Source organism: Hydra vulgaris, chromosome 13 (assembly GCF_038396675.1).
Source record: "Hydra vulgaris chromosome 13, alternate assembly HydraT2T_AEP".
Classification (NCBI taxonomy): domain Eukaryota; kingdom Metazoa; phylum Cnidaria; class Hydrozoa; order Anthoathecata; family Hydridae; genus Hydra; species Hydra vulgaris.
The window spans coordinates 26,447,501-26,461,898 of record NC_088932.1 but is presented as its reverse complement, the minus strand read 5'-3'; the positions used below and the strand labels follow the sequence as shown (position 1 = coordinate 26,461,898).

Here is a 14,398-nt window from a genome sequence, read left to right as displayed (position 1 = left end):
AAAGTTTTTGTTTGTTCAAAGTTGGCAATTTTTTTTGATTTAATAGAAAGTTTCTCACTGTAGATCAAAATAGTCAGCTATCAAGAATCTAAATGCTAAAATGCAGACATTTTCGAAGATGACGAAGATTTTTCTCAATAATAATAAGCTTTATATCTTGTTTCTTTATTTAAATTTGTTGGTGTTTTTTAAGGATCTTTTGAATAGAAAAATAAGTAATCTATGTTTTATATTTAATATTTTGCTAATAGGTTCTTAAACAGGTTTTCTAATAGCCTATATATATAGTACATATATATATATATATATGTATATATATATATATATATATATATATATATATATATATATATATATATATATATATATATATATATATATATATATATATATATATATATATATATATATATATATATATATATATATATATATATATATATATATATATATATATAGAACCCTTAGATGTTGTCCGAAAGTTTTTTCCATATTTTGTTGACAAAAAGTAAAAATTAAAATGCAAGACCGGAATTTTTTTTTTTAATAATGATAGACTGCCTGCCCCAACCAAACCCTCAGTCGATGTAGCAGCACTCCCTTGCGGGTCAGGCTATTTGTCAGTCGATGTAGCAGCACTCCCTTGCGAGTCAGGCTATTTGTCAGTCGATGTAGCAGCACTCCCTTGCGAGTCAGGCTATAAGATAGTCGATGTAGCAACACTCCGCGCATGATTTACAGTAAAAAAATTAACATAAAAACCTTTTATTAAAAAAAACAAAATAAAAAAATTTTATAAAAAAAATAAAAAAAAACACATTTTATTAAAAAAAAAAAAAAAAAAAAACATTGTTTATATTGTTAAAAACATTCAAAATGTTTTAAAAACATTCAAAATGTTTTAAAAACATTCAAAATGTTTTAAAAACATTCAGAATGTTTTTAAAAACATTCTGGTTAATTAAATTTGCGTTTTTGTGGTTTTTTTAAAAAACGAATAATTTGTAATTAATTAATGGTTTTTACTTTTGTCCAACACGCAAATGTTAGACGAAAGTTAAAAGTAATTGAAAGTGACGTATATGTTGGCGTAAGAATCACTTTTTTTATTTCGCTCTTCCCAAAGCCAACAAACTATAGATCTATATATATAAATATGTAAATATATATATATATATATATATATATATATATATATATATATATATATATATATATATATATATATATATATATATATATATATATATATATATATATATATATATATATATATATATATATATAAATATATACACTACCGTGCAAAAGTCTCCGCTCATTTGTAATATTTCAATAAAGTAACAAAAGTTTGCAAGAAAATTGCGTTTATTTTTAATTGTTTATTTAACAACGAATTAGACAGTAAATACAATACATTTTAGGATGATTTTAAATATATAAAATCAATAAAATGTTAATATACAAAGTTGTGAATGTTAAATTTTATTTTCATCAATATGAGACCCCTTGGAGCGTATAACAGCAGCACATAATCTTGGCATTCGGGCTAATAATTTATTCATGGTTTCCGCTGTTATCTCATTCCAAGCTTTTTGCAAACGTTCCCATAGCATTTGCTGATTAATAAAAGATGTTTCACCTGCTTCTCTGATCTTCCGATCCAGTTCATCCCACAACTTTTCGATGGGTGATAGATCTGGTGATTGAGGAGGCCAAGTCATAATTTTGCAAACTTTTCCCCTTTCTTTTAGTTTCAAATAATTTTTGCATAATCCAGATGCAAGTTATGGATCGTTGTCCTGCTGCATGATGAATCCTTTCCCAATTATACGAATACCAGATGGAATCGCGTGCTTAACCAAAATATTATGGTACATGTGTTTATCCATGGTAGATGTGATTTTAACTAAATCTCCAGTTAACCCATTGCCAAAACATCCCCAAAGCATAATATTACCACCTCCATGTTTTACAGTACTTTGTATACATTGAGGAAGCACTCTTTCATTAGGTAAACGCCTAACATGCACGCGACGCCGGGTACCAAAAAGTTCGAACCTACTCTCGTCTGTCCATAGAACTTTCTTCCAATCTTCTAATCCCCAATTTTTATGCATTTTTGCCCATTCCAATCTTTTCTTCTTATTTACTGCCTTCAACAAAGGTTTACGTGCAGCAACGCGTCCAATTAAGTTGACTGATTTTAGTCTTCTTTTTACAGTATCAGTTGATACTGGCTTTACCCTTGTTTTGTTGAGTTCTGCTGTTAAAATTGTGGCTGGAATTTTTCTATTTCTTTTGCTGGACACAACAATAAACGTATCTTCTTGCTGTGATGTAACTCTTGGTCTTCCAGAACGTGATCTGTCACTGTTGGAACCAATATCATGCAATCGTTGTAGAGCATATCTCACACCTGATTCGAATATTTTTAACCTGGAAGCAATTTTTCTATATGAATAACCTTCTTCACGTAAAATACATATTTTGCCACGAAGTTCTTCACAATATTCTTTCTTTACTTTCACCATTTCTCAAATTCTTTATTAAATTCAAGACATTAAATGCGCACACTAATGCCATTTTCAAGTATAAATATAAACATAAGTCTATTAAAAGCAACCAATTAAAATTACTGAAAACATCCTTACCATGCCGGAAAGTATCATGCTACTGTCAAACCTAAGCTTACAAAAAATATTTTGGTTAAAACTTTTGTGCAGTTTTAAATTTAATAAAGAATACTGAAGAACTTTATATGTATTTTACGTGAAAAAGGTTATTCATATAGAAAAATTTCTGCCATGTTTTTAGCAGCAGAACTCAACAAAACAAAGGTAAACAAAATTATTTGAAACAAAAAGAAAAGGGAAAAGTATGCAAAATTATGATTTGGCCTCATCAACTTTTTTTATTAACATTTTATTCTTTTTATATATTTAAAATCATCCTAAAATTTATTGCATTTACTGTTCCTTGCAAATATTACACATGAGCGGAGACTTTTGCACAGTAGTGTATATATATATATATATATATATATATATATATATATATATATATATATATATATATATATGTATATATATATATATATATATATATATATATATATATATATATCAAAAATCTTTAGCAAGTTACCTAATAAAAATTTTAAAAAGTTAGCATAAATCTAACAAGTTATAATAAAAATATTTAAATAAATATTTTCCTAAAATATTTTTTGTTTAATATTTAGCTTTTTAACTTAGGTAAAGAACTTCTATGAACAAGTTTACACATATACAACTTTTATTTATGTGTTAGACTTTAAAAACATTATTAATTTAAAAGTGATTTTTTATAGGAATGGTATTTGTATTCTATAATGTAGTTTTTATATATAGTTTTTGAAATTCAATATTTATATTTTTAGAAAAGAACAGAGTAAAGAACGATTTGCTAGGTTAGTTATTCGATTACTTTAGTATTTTGAATTGAAATTGTATAATACTACTACAATCACAATAGTAGTAGTAATAGTAGTAGTAGTAGTAGTAGTAGTAACAATGACAATTGCTACTACTACTACTGCTGCTACTACTACTACTACTACTACTACTACTACTACTACTACTACTACTACTACTACTACTACTACTACTACTACTACTACTAATACTACTACTACTACTACTACTACTACTACTACTACTACTACTACTACTACTATTACTATTACTACTATTATTAATACTACTACTATAGTTTTTGCAAAAGAGCCCTGGTGTTACGACTTTTAAAGTAGAGACAAGAGAAGCGTAAATTCAGTATTTTGAACCAATATTTTTTAAAAAGTTGCAAAATAATTTCTATTTTCGTTTTAAATTGTTTTTTTTTTTGAAGAATTATTTGTTGCGCATGTAAAATTAACTGGTTCTTCAATTATTTTTATTACTAGCGTAACATGAGGGCTAAACATAATTCCCCTCGCTATGGTAAAACTTCGCTAAAAAACAACGATTGTTATTGAAAACCAAGTGAAATCCCCTTATAAATATCATATTTCCACCACTTTTTTTAATTTAGTTTTCTATATATTTTTTGCTACTTGTAATTTATATTTTGGCGCACAGTCTTGAGTGAAGTTACTGAAATGTGTTAGATTGGTTTGGTTTTGATGCAAACTTTTCAATCGAGAAAGTATATAAGCAGAAGTTGATGCTCTCTTTGTTTCGTCATTATCATGCACTAGTAGATAAATGTTTTTATGGAGTTTTTAATTTCTACTATTATTCTTATTAATTTAATTAAAGTTTTTAATTTTAATTAAATTTATGACAATATATTTATCAATATAAATTTCTTGATTTAAGTAGCATAAGGGCGCACTTTTTTAAAAAATTTGCTATTAAAAAACGTTATTTTTTCATGTTTCTAGGTTTAAATAGTTATCGATGAATATTAGGCAAACATATTTATTTATAATGAACATATTTTGAATTAAAATATTTTAAGATTTTATTTGAAATTCATCATTATTTTGAGTTAAGAAAAGGTAACATGCAGGCGCACTTTTAAATTTTTTTTTTTACATCTTTGCTTCCAACAGGGCTGCAAGCTACCACTAATTAAAGTTGGAAGTTACTGGAAGAGAAAAGATGAAGGTTGTAGAGCAAGATAACGATTGACGGACGACTTAAAGGATTTCAAATTATATGAATTAGGAAAGCAAGATGAAGGAAGCAAATTCCAAAAAGCTGATGTTCGAGGAAAAAAACTAGGCGAATAAGCATTGGAGCACTTGGGAACAGTCACAGAAAAAGGATGAGACTTAATTGAATGACGAGTAACACGAGAATGAATTTTTGTAGATGGCACAATAGACGCTAACTCTTTAGAGCAGTGCCCATTATAGTATTTGTAGAAAAGAGAAAGAGAAGCAACATTACGACGATGTGATAATGGTTGGAGGTTGGCTGCAAGAGCAGGTCCAACTATGTTTGCAATGCGTTTTTGCGCTTTGTCTATAAGAGAAAGGACATCATTAGAAGATCCGCCCCAGATATGGCAACAGTATTCCATACAAGGTCGGATTTGAGATATATAGAGATAGAGAATAGAATCCGAAGTAAACAAGTGACGAGCTTGATAAAGAGATGCAACCTTAGCAGATGCTAATTTTGCAACTGATTTGATATATGGTTTCCAAGAAAGATTGGAAGTAAGAGTTAATCCTAAAAGATGAAGAGTAGATGATTCGTTGAGTACATCACCGTTCATAAATATAGGAAGATATAAATTATTGCGATAATGATTGGCTGAAAAAAATTGAGTTTTATCTGTATTGAAGTTCACCAGCCACTGTAAGCCCCATGCTGTAGAAGAAGTGAAATCCTTTTCAAGCTAAAATGTCTCCTCCAAGCAATCAGAAAGTGTTGGTTTTTTATTATGACAAGAATAAATGGTAGTATCATCAGCAAACAATGCCACCTAAGATGTGAGAATATCTGGAAGATCGTTAATGTAAATAAAAAAGAGTATAGGGCCAAGGATTGAACCTTGAGGAACCCGTGAAGTTACAGAATAAGAAGAAGAGTGCTGTCCATCGAGGACAACTTTTATATTACGATTGGAAAGGAAGGATTCAATAATCTTAAAGACGTTGCCAGATATACCATAAGAAAAAAGCTTATGGAGAAGACCAGCATGCCAAACTTTATTGATGGTCAGAAAGTAAGTTATTAGATTCAAGATGAGAAATTAAGTGTTTGTTAATTAAAGATTCAAAAACCTTGCTTATGATAGGAAGAAGACTAATGGAAAGGTAGTTAGACGAATCAGATTGCTCTCACAATTTTTTCTCACAATTTTTGAAGATAGGGATAACAGATGCCGCTTTCCAGCAGGCTAGAAAACAAGACTCTGATAAGGGCTTGTTGAATAGTTTTGAGAGTATAGACGATAGCTCCAAAGAACACTTCTGTGAGACAATAACAGGTATGTTGTCCGGGCCACAAGCTGTAGAAGAGTCTAGGCAGGAAATCACTTAAGATACAGAAGCTGGAGTGATACGAATGTCCAGCAATGGATCAACCTGTTTGTTGGCAATATCAGGTAGAACGCAACTAATGGGATCAAGAGATGATACTGATGAAAAGTTTTTAGCAAACAATTTTTTTAAAAATGTTTTTAGCAAATAATGATATTATTTTTTGATAATTTTTATTATTTTAATACTTTATTTATAATTTATTGAAATACACTATAAAAATGCAGTTAAGTACGTTATTAAGACATAATCCGCATGCGCCTATAGAAAATGGTCGCAGTGTACACTCTATAAGTATATTCTTATAAATTTCTTTAAAATTTAATAAAAATAAAAGGCTAAATGTTAGAATAAACTGAAACTTTTCAAAGTTTTAACACTTCAAATTTTATCAATTTTTTTAAAAGTTTGTTATTATGCTTTTGTCTTTCTGTCCTCATCTTAACAATTAAAGACTGCACCCTAAACCTTTTCACAAGATCAACCAAATCTGTTTGATTTTTCAAAATTGCTACAAACTTGGATTTAATAATTGGTTCATTAGAGTAGATTGAAAGATGCAGTACCTGAAAGTACCTGAAAGATGCTTGTATATAAGATGATTATCTTCTTCAGTAAACTCTTTTCTTGTCCTTTTCATAACTATTTGTGGAGATGGTGGCACATAATCAACGTCTTCATAAGTGAAATCCATAGCTTCACGCTCTTCTACACTTTCAAATGTTTCACTATTTTTATTTACGACTATGTTTTCTTTTTTTCTTAGACTATAGGTCTTTATAGAATTAACCATGGTAGAATTTTCATTTGCTGGTTCAACTGATGGCAACTGAATTGGATGATGAGAACGAATCGGAGTTGTAACCTTTTTTTCTTTCGTATTTCGAGTCTAACTTTATCTAGTATTTTTTTTTTGTCGCACTCCTTAAAACCATCTTCAACTGATATTTTGTTTCTTACATCAGTTATTGTTATTGATCCCTGTTTAATTTCAGTTTCAAATAAATTTATAGTGCTACTTATCTCTTTCTTTCCATTATTTTTATCATCAATTAAATCATCTGCTCTTTGAAAATAATGCAATTGAGAACTTTTTCTAGATGCTGAATTTCGATTCTCAAATAAAGCATACTTTTTTTCAGGAACGTTCAAGCTATGACATAAATGGTGTGCTGTGTTCTGCTTGAAATCGGGAAAGTCGCTATGAACTTTGGTTGTTGTGTATTTTCCAATAAGAGTTGGGTTCATTTTAGAAAAATCTGTCGGTTTTTTACCTAACGCACGGTTCCAAAATAAGGAAAACTGCGAAGTCACCATTGAAGTATCCATGGCAGCACCACTATAGCTTACAAAAACTTTATCTTTTTCACTGGGAATAGATAATCCTTCTAATTTAAAAGAAAATTTATGTATTTTGAAACTTCGTTGTAAAGTTCAACAGTTAATACAAGGTTTGCAGGCCCTTTATACCCTGTCTTGTGCTTCTTAACACTAATGGTGTAACTCATATCTTTATATAGGGCTTTTTGAGACTCTCCAATTGTCATATTGGTTGTTGCACCAGGCCTGGATGCATTGTCTAACAAAATGTAAGCCAGCAAATATGACCGGGCTAAACAATAGTTTATTTTTGTTAAAGTAAAGCTAATGCTGTTGCTGTTTTTAATAACATATTTTGCATTTTTAACATAATAAGAAATGTCAATTTGAATAATTTCCTCGGCAGACGGAAAGTTATGAAAATCTTCCATATCTTTCTCGTGCTGCCACTCTTGAACACCCTTGTTTAATGTACGCTGCCATTGCTTTATTAGCACTTTTAATTTTGTATACTCATCGTTTGAAAGTATTTCTGTTTTTTTATTTAAAATGCAAAAATCTAAAAATATTTGGACTGAACCTAAGTATGTTTTAATAGTTCATGGCTGTTTTTGGTTTTCCTGCATTTTTAACATCCAAGAGTTCAAAAACGATGTGCATGCTAGATGCTTGTAATTGATCTCATCATCTGAAGCATGTCTAACAGCACCCATTATAACATTTTTATGTTTTATGGCAGTTCGTTGAGGTTTAATTCCACCATCTGGGCTCTGCATCCAAACTACAAAACTATCCAAAAAACTTTCTTCTTCATTTGAAGCCATATGAAATATCTGGTCACCATCATCAAAGTCAACAGACGAATCTCCAGATTCCTCCTCATTAGCTGATACATCACCAGATTTCTCCTCATTAGCTGAAACTCTTTTATTTTTAAGCTTAGGTCCATCACCTAAATAATTGCCAGAATTATTTTCCAGCCTTTTTTTTAAATATTGCAAACCGAGCCAATTGTCATCACTGTCCGATGCACTTGCTAAAAAATTGTTACCATTGTGAATTTCTCTGGTAAAATTTTTTTCCAGCAATCCTTCATCGTCAGTTGATGTATCAGTTGAGCTCATACCACATGAAGCTTCATCGATGAAAGTCTCAAGAACAAGTTTTGAAAAAATATTGGCTCTTTTAATTTCTTCCTTGGTTTTTAAACCATGGAACTGCCTTAGATGATTGTTCATTCTTTTAACTTCCTTCAAGCAGTTCGGATATCCACATCTTTGTTTTTTGTAAATACGGACTTTTGAATGCATTTTAGAAGGACAAAGGATTTTTGTTGGTAGGTTAAGATTAAAATCTATTCTGGCATTTTTTGCTTTTAACTCATCTCAGGCATGTTTTTTAGACATTAAATGCCTGTCTAAGTGTGACACTTCTCTAGCAATAAAAAAAATATTTAAACTTATGACAATTGATAATTAAACAATTTTAAAATGTATTCTACAAATACTAGAACTAGAGTACTCAATGTTCTTAAAAGAACAGGGTAATTATAAATTAGTAGAAAATCACTTAACAAAAAATTATCTCATTTAACACTGTGTTTTATCAACACATGACTCATCAGAAATGAAAGATTAAATTAATAAAACTTCAATTTATACAAAAATATAAATTACAGGAAGTTGCAAATGTCTTAACAACTGTAGATTTTCACACATTTGTGGAATTTACAAACACTATTATAAAAAGAATTCTTTAGAAATGATTACTTATGCTTTTTTTTTTTAAAAAAAATCTTTTAAAAAAGGGGACTTAATGTAACGAGTATTTGAGCTCATTTATTTTTGTAGTTTTTTTAGCTTAGATCCATCACCTAATTTATTGTAGAATTATTTTCCAGCCTTTTTTTAAAATATTGCACACCAAGCCAATCGTCATCGCTGTCTGATGCACTTGCTACAAAATTCTTATATTAATATTAAATCAAATCATCCACCTCAAATTCTTAAACAAATCCTGATTTTGATTAATAACAGGCTAAATCAAAACTCTTCTAATAAAAATGTATTCAATTCCTCTAAACGAATATTTGAAGATGCCCTTAAAAAAAGTGATTTTGAAAATTTACTAAAATTAAAATTTGACCCTGAAAAAAAGAATAAAAAAAAGCGAAATAGAACTAGAAATGTAATTTTGTTCAACCCCTCATATAGCAAAAATGATTCCACTAACATAGAAAAAGTGTTTTTAAAATTGGTCGATAAGCATTTCCCCCCCTCTAATAAATTACGTAAAATTTTTAATCAAAATACAAAAAAGTTAGCAACAGTTGTACAAAAAATATGGAAAAAATTATAAAAGGTCACAATAATGCTTTGTTAAACAAAAAAGAAATCCTAAATGAAAAACTTCTAAGAATATACCTGATAAACAATATATTGGCATAACAGAGGGTGAATGGAAAAAAACGTTTTGCCAATCATAAGCAATCTTTTAAAAATAAAAAGTACTCAAAAGACACCATGCTTTCAAAATTTATATGGAAATTAAAAGATAAAAATATTGATGATTTTATGCTGAATTGATCCATCCTTTAATCAGCACCTGCATATAACGATATTTCCAAAAAATGTATACTATGCCTACAAAAAAAATTTGAAATAATTACACATGCAAACCAAGAATGTTTATTAAACAAAAAATCAGAATTAATTTCTAAATGTAGGCACGAAAGTAAGTTTCTCCTAAAAAACTACAAAAATAAATGAGCTCAAATAATAGTTAAATGAAGTCAACCTTTTTTTTAAAAAATATTTTACTAAAAAAGCATTAGTAATCATTTCCAAAGAATTCATTTTATAAAAGTGTCAGCAAATTCCACAAATGTGTGAAAATTTACAGTAGTTAAGACATTTGTGACTTCCTGTAATTTATATTTTGGCATAAATTGAAGTTTTATTAATCTGATCTTTCATTTTTGATGAGTCTTTATTGATGAAACACAGTGTTAAATGAGATAAATTTTTGTTAACTGATTTTATACTAATTTATATATATATATATATATATATATATATATATATATATATATATATATATATATTTAAATTTTAATAAAATAACTATATATTTAAAATACTCACTTATAACATTTAGGGCATTTAACTTTTCTGCGAGTTTGTACATGCAAAATCTTTTTCGAAGCAGAATCTTTGAGCTTTGAAATAACCTTTTAAAACAACAAAAATAGTTAAAACCTTTTCTATATATTATATTATTTTTTAATATTTGAACATCAATAAATACGAGTTCTCTCAATACTAATTTTTATTATTTTGTTCTGAAAAAAATGTTTATATATTCAAATATACGAATCATTTAAAAAAATTACATATATATACAGTCGTGTGACAATTTATTATGGCCACCTAAGAATTTTGATCATTTTGAAGTTTAATCTCATTTTTTTCATATGAAGAGTAAAAACTCAGTATTGAAAGTTAATCTTTTGTTTTTTAAAGTTTTAACTCATAAAATAAGCGCTTTTTTTTTTGCTACTGGCAACACTGTCACTTTTGACAGCCATTTTGTATGATTTCATCTTATTTATAATCTTTTTGCTATACACTTGTTAAGTTTTATCACCAGAGTTTTGATTTCGTTTATACGGTTATTGTCAAAATATTTATTCAAATCAGTAAAATCTTAATTTAGTTATGGGAAAAAAAAGAACTTGTTACCACAAAAAACTGCTGAAATCAGGGCAATTTTAATAAAATACTAATCTTTCTCAGCAAGAAATTGCCAGAAACTGTGGTATTTTGCGGGTTTCTGTACAAAATAAACACAAAATAATGGCTAATATGGAAAACTTGATGCTAAATAGGGTTGGTAAATGTGGAAAGAAGAGAATCCTAATACCACGCAGAAAAAGAATACTTACCAAGATTGTTCTAGAAAATAGACAGGTCACCAACAAGGAAATAACTAATAAGCTGGACCAATCAGGAGTTAAAATGTCAAAGAGAACGGTTCAATGTCGCCGATATGATCTTGGTTATATTTCATGACGTCCAGCAGAATTTAACAGAAGTTGATTGGAAATTGGTGAAATTAATTTAGATTTATTTAAAATATCCACTTTCTTATACCAAACTTTAAATAATCACTTAACAATCCTTGTATAATATTTAAAGGTATGCTTTAGTGATAAGAGTACTTTCAAAGTTTTAACAAAGAAGGCTTAATATGTAAAAAGAAAAAAGGGAGAAAAGTACTTATTGGACTGCATCATTCAAACTGTTAAACACCCCATTTCTGTGATGATCTGGTCAGTGATATGTGGAAGAGGAATGGGAAGGCTCTATTGTAGAGGGAATAATGAATCAGTTACAATATAAAACAAAGTCCTAGAACAAAAATTGTTGCCACAATTAGCAGAATGGTTTAGTCCAGGTGAAAAAAAAACCTTTATATTTTGTTCTGATAGATAATTTTAAAGTGATTTAGCTGTGTGATATGAACGGGGCACCATATCACACAGCTAAATCACTTTAAAATGATCTATCAGAACAAAATATTCCATTACTTTATTGGCCAGGAGACTCTCCTGACCTAAATCCTATAGAAAATGTTTGGGCGCTCCTAAAGAAGCAAATATGTAAAGAAAATATTACAAATAAAGTGTATTTAATAGAAAGAATGATTCACCATTTGAATAAAGAATTAAAGAAAATAGCTGAAAAATGAATCAAAAGTATGCCAAAAAAGGTTCTTGCAATTATAGAGTAAAAAGGAGGAATCACCAAATATTGATCTTGAACTTGTAGTAATATTTAAATAATAAAATTTATTAAACATAAGAATGTAAAAAGTTGTGGGTGGCCATAATAAATTGTCACACAACTGTATATATGGCTTATTGTGAAACAAAGTCACAAAAACAAATATTTGAGAAAAATGACTTTTAAGTTTTATTTAAATCTATAAAATCAGTGCTTACCTATTATTCTCTCAAATTTATACATCATAAAAATACTAATGGATATATATTGGACAAAAAAAAATAAAAAAAATTGCGTATACTATTTATGATTATAAAAATGATAATAACTCATTTTTGAAAAAAGTGTGGCTTGTCATTGTTTCACAATAAGCCCTTCATATATATATATATATATATATATATATATATATATATATATATATATATATATATATATATATATATATATATATATATATATATATATATATATATATATATATATATATATATATATATATATATATATATATCTGTGTGTGTATATATATATATATATATATATATAGAGAGAGAGAGAGAGAGAGAGAGATTGTATGTATAATATTTATACAAAATGAACCTTTGATGCTTCTTGAAAATCTCCATTGTCAATAGCTTTTATATCATTCTTCATGCTTAAATAAATAAATAAAAACTGTTGTTATTTCCAACAGTTACAAAAAAAGCTTTAAAAAATTAGGATGCTTACCTATCATTTAATGCTTTCGTTAAAGTTGTTGTACTTTGCAAATGTTTATTCCTGAGAATCAATATCAAAAAATTACAATTTATAAATGTAATAAAAATACTTTGCAAAATATTTTACAAAGTTTGTGACCCTTTATAACATTTATATAATATTTTTAATTAAAAATTTGACAGACCTTCCAGAAAAAAACTTATTCAAAAATACTTCAGCCTGAAAGTATAAAACAATTAAAAATCAAGAAAAAAAAACAAGAAAAAACATAAAAGTACAAAAAAATAAGTTGGCAAAACAAAAACAATGTAAATTACAATCTGAGGAGATGTTACTATGTTTAATAATCAGTTCAGATGTTTATTATTATATGTAATGAATAAAATCATGGATACCTGAATTCTTGAGTATTGCATTAGTTTGGCAAAAAGGCAAACAATACTCTCAGGGACAATGACTTTGTAGATGTATTCATTGAACTATAAATATATAAACATTCTTTTAATTTCTTTTTCTATACTGAACTTTAATATACAATAATAATACACATGATAATATGGAATTATACCCTGGTTTCACGAAAATTGGAACCCAAGGCAAGATATAAATAACTAGACCGATCCTCAGAAAGCAACTGTACTAGATCAAAATCTGACATATTTTCTAAAAATTATTACAGATTAAATATCCATTTATTCCTCTTATTATATATCAAAATAAACATCAAATTGTAAGTATTTTAATAAAAAATGATAAAGAAATAAACATTTAAATTCTTAGATAAAATCACTTTAAAAATAACCAACACTCTGTTCGCAAAATTTATATTAACAAAATTTACGCTGACTCTTACTTTTTTTTGCACCTCCTAATTGATAATCATTATGCCTGTAACTGTGCAACTACAAAATAAGAGTTAAACTATATTAAAATTCTGTCCCATCAGTTTTTAGAATAGACAATAGGCCTAAATACAAATTAATTTTTATTTAACTGAAACATGTACTTTGTATATTAAAAAATGTTATTAGAAAAACTAGAAATATAAAAATCAAATTTGGAGTTTATCTCATTTGTAGATATTGTATACTTCTCCAGAAAAAATTGTTTTTAAAGTTGAGGATGCAGCAACATCTTCAATCTCCTTCTTTGTAAACATTTTCAAAACTGAAACAAAAATCATTTGTTGTTGTTATATATATATATATATATATATATATATATATATATATATATATATATATATATATATATATATATATATATATATATATATATATATATATATATATTAAAATATAAAATTTGAAATAAAAGTGACCAATATTATAGAATTTTAACTATAAAAACAGTCATGATACACATAATAAATATGTAACATCACCTTCATTAATAGTGTTTTCCACATTAGATGTAACATTCTAAATTATAAAAATAAAAGTGATTGTAACAATACAAAAACATGAATTTTATTAAAATTATCAAAAAATTATTTTTCAAAGCAACTTTGAATAAAACAATTTAAATACCAGAA

General features: G+C 27.5%; 1 protein-coding gene across 2 annotated transcripts in view; it reads left to right on the top strand.

The window, feature by feature from the left end:
• Positions 1–14,398, top strand: part of LOC100211035 (aryl hydrocarbon receptor nuclear translocator 2) — a 98,779-nt gene that overhangs the window by 27,258 nt on the left and 57,123 nt on the right. For both annotated transcript variants that reach the window (XM_065816619.1, XM_065816618.1), the window contains exon 4: positions 3,422–3,451. In XM_065816619.1, coding sequence (XP_065672691.1) covers positions 3,422–3,451 — 30 coding nt within the window. The remainder of the gene's footprint in view (positions 1–3,421; positions 3,452–14,398) is intronic.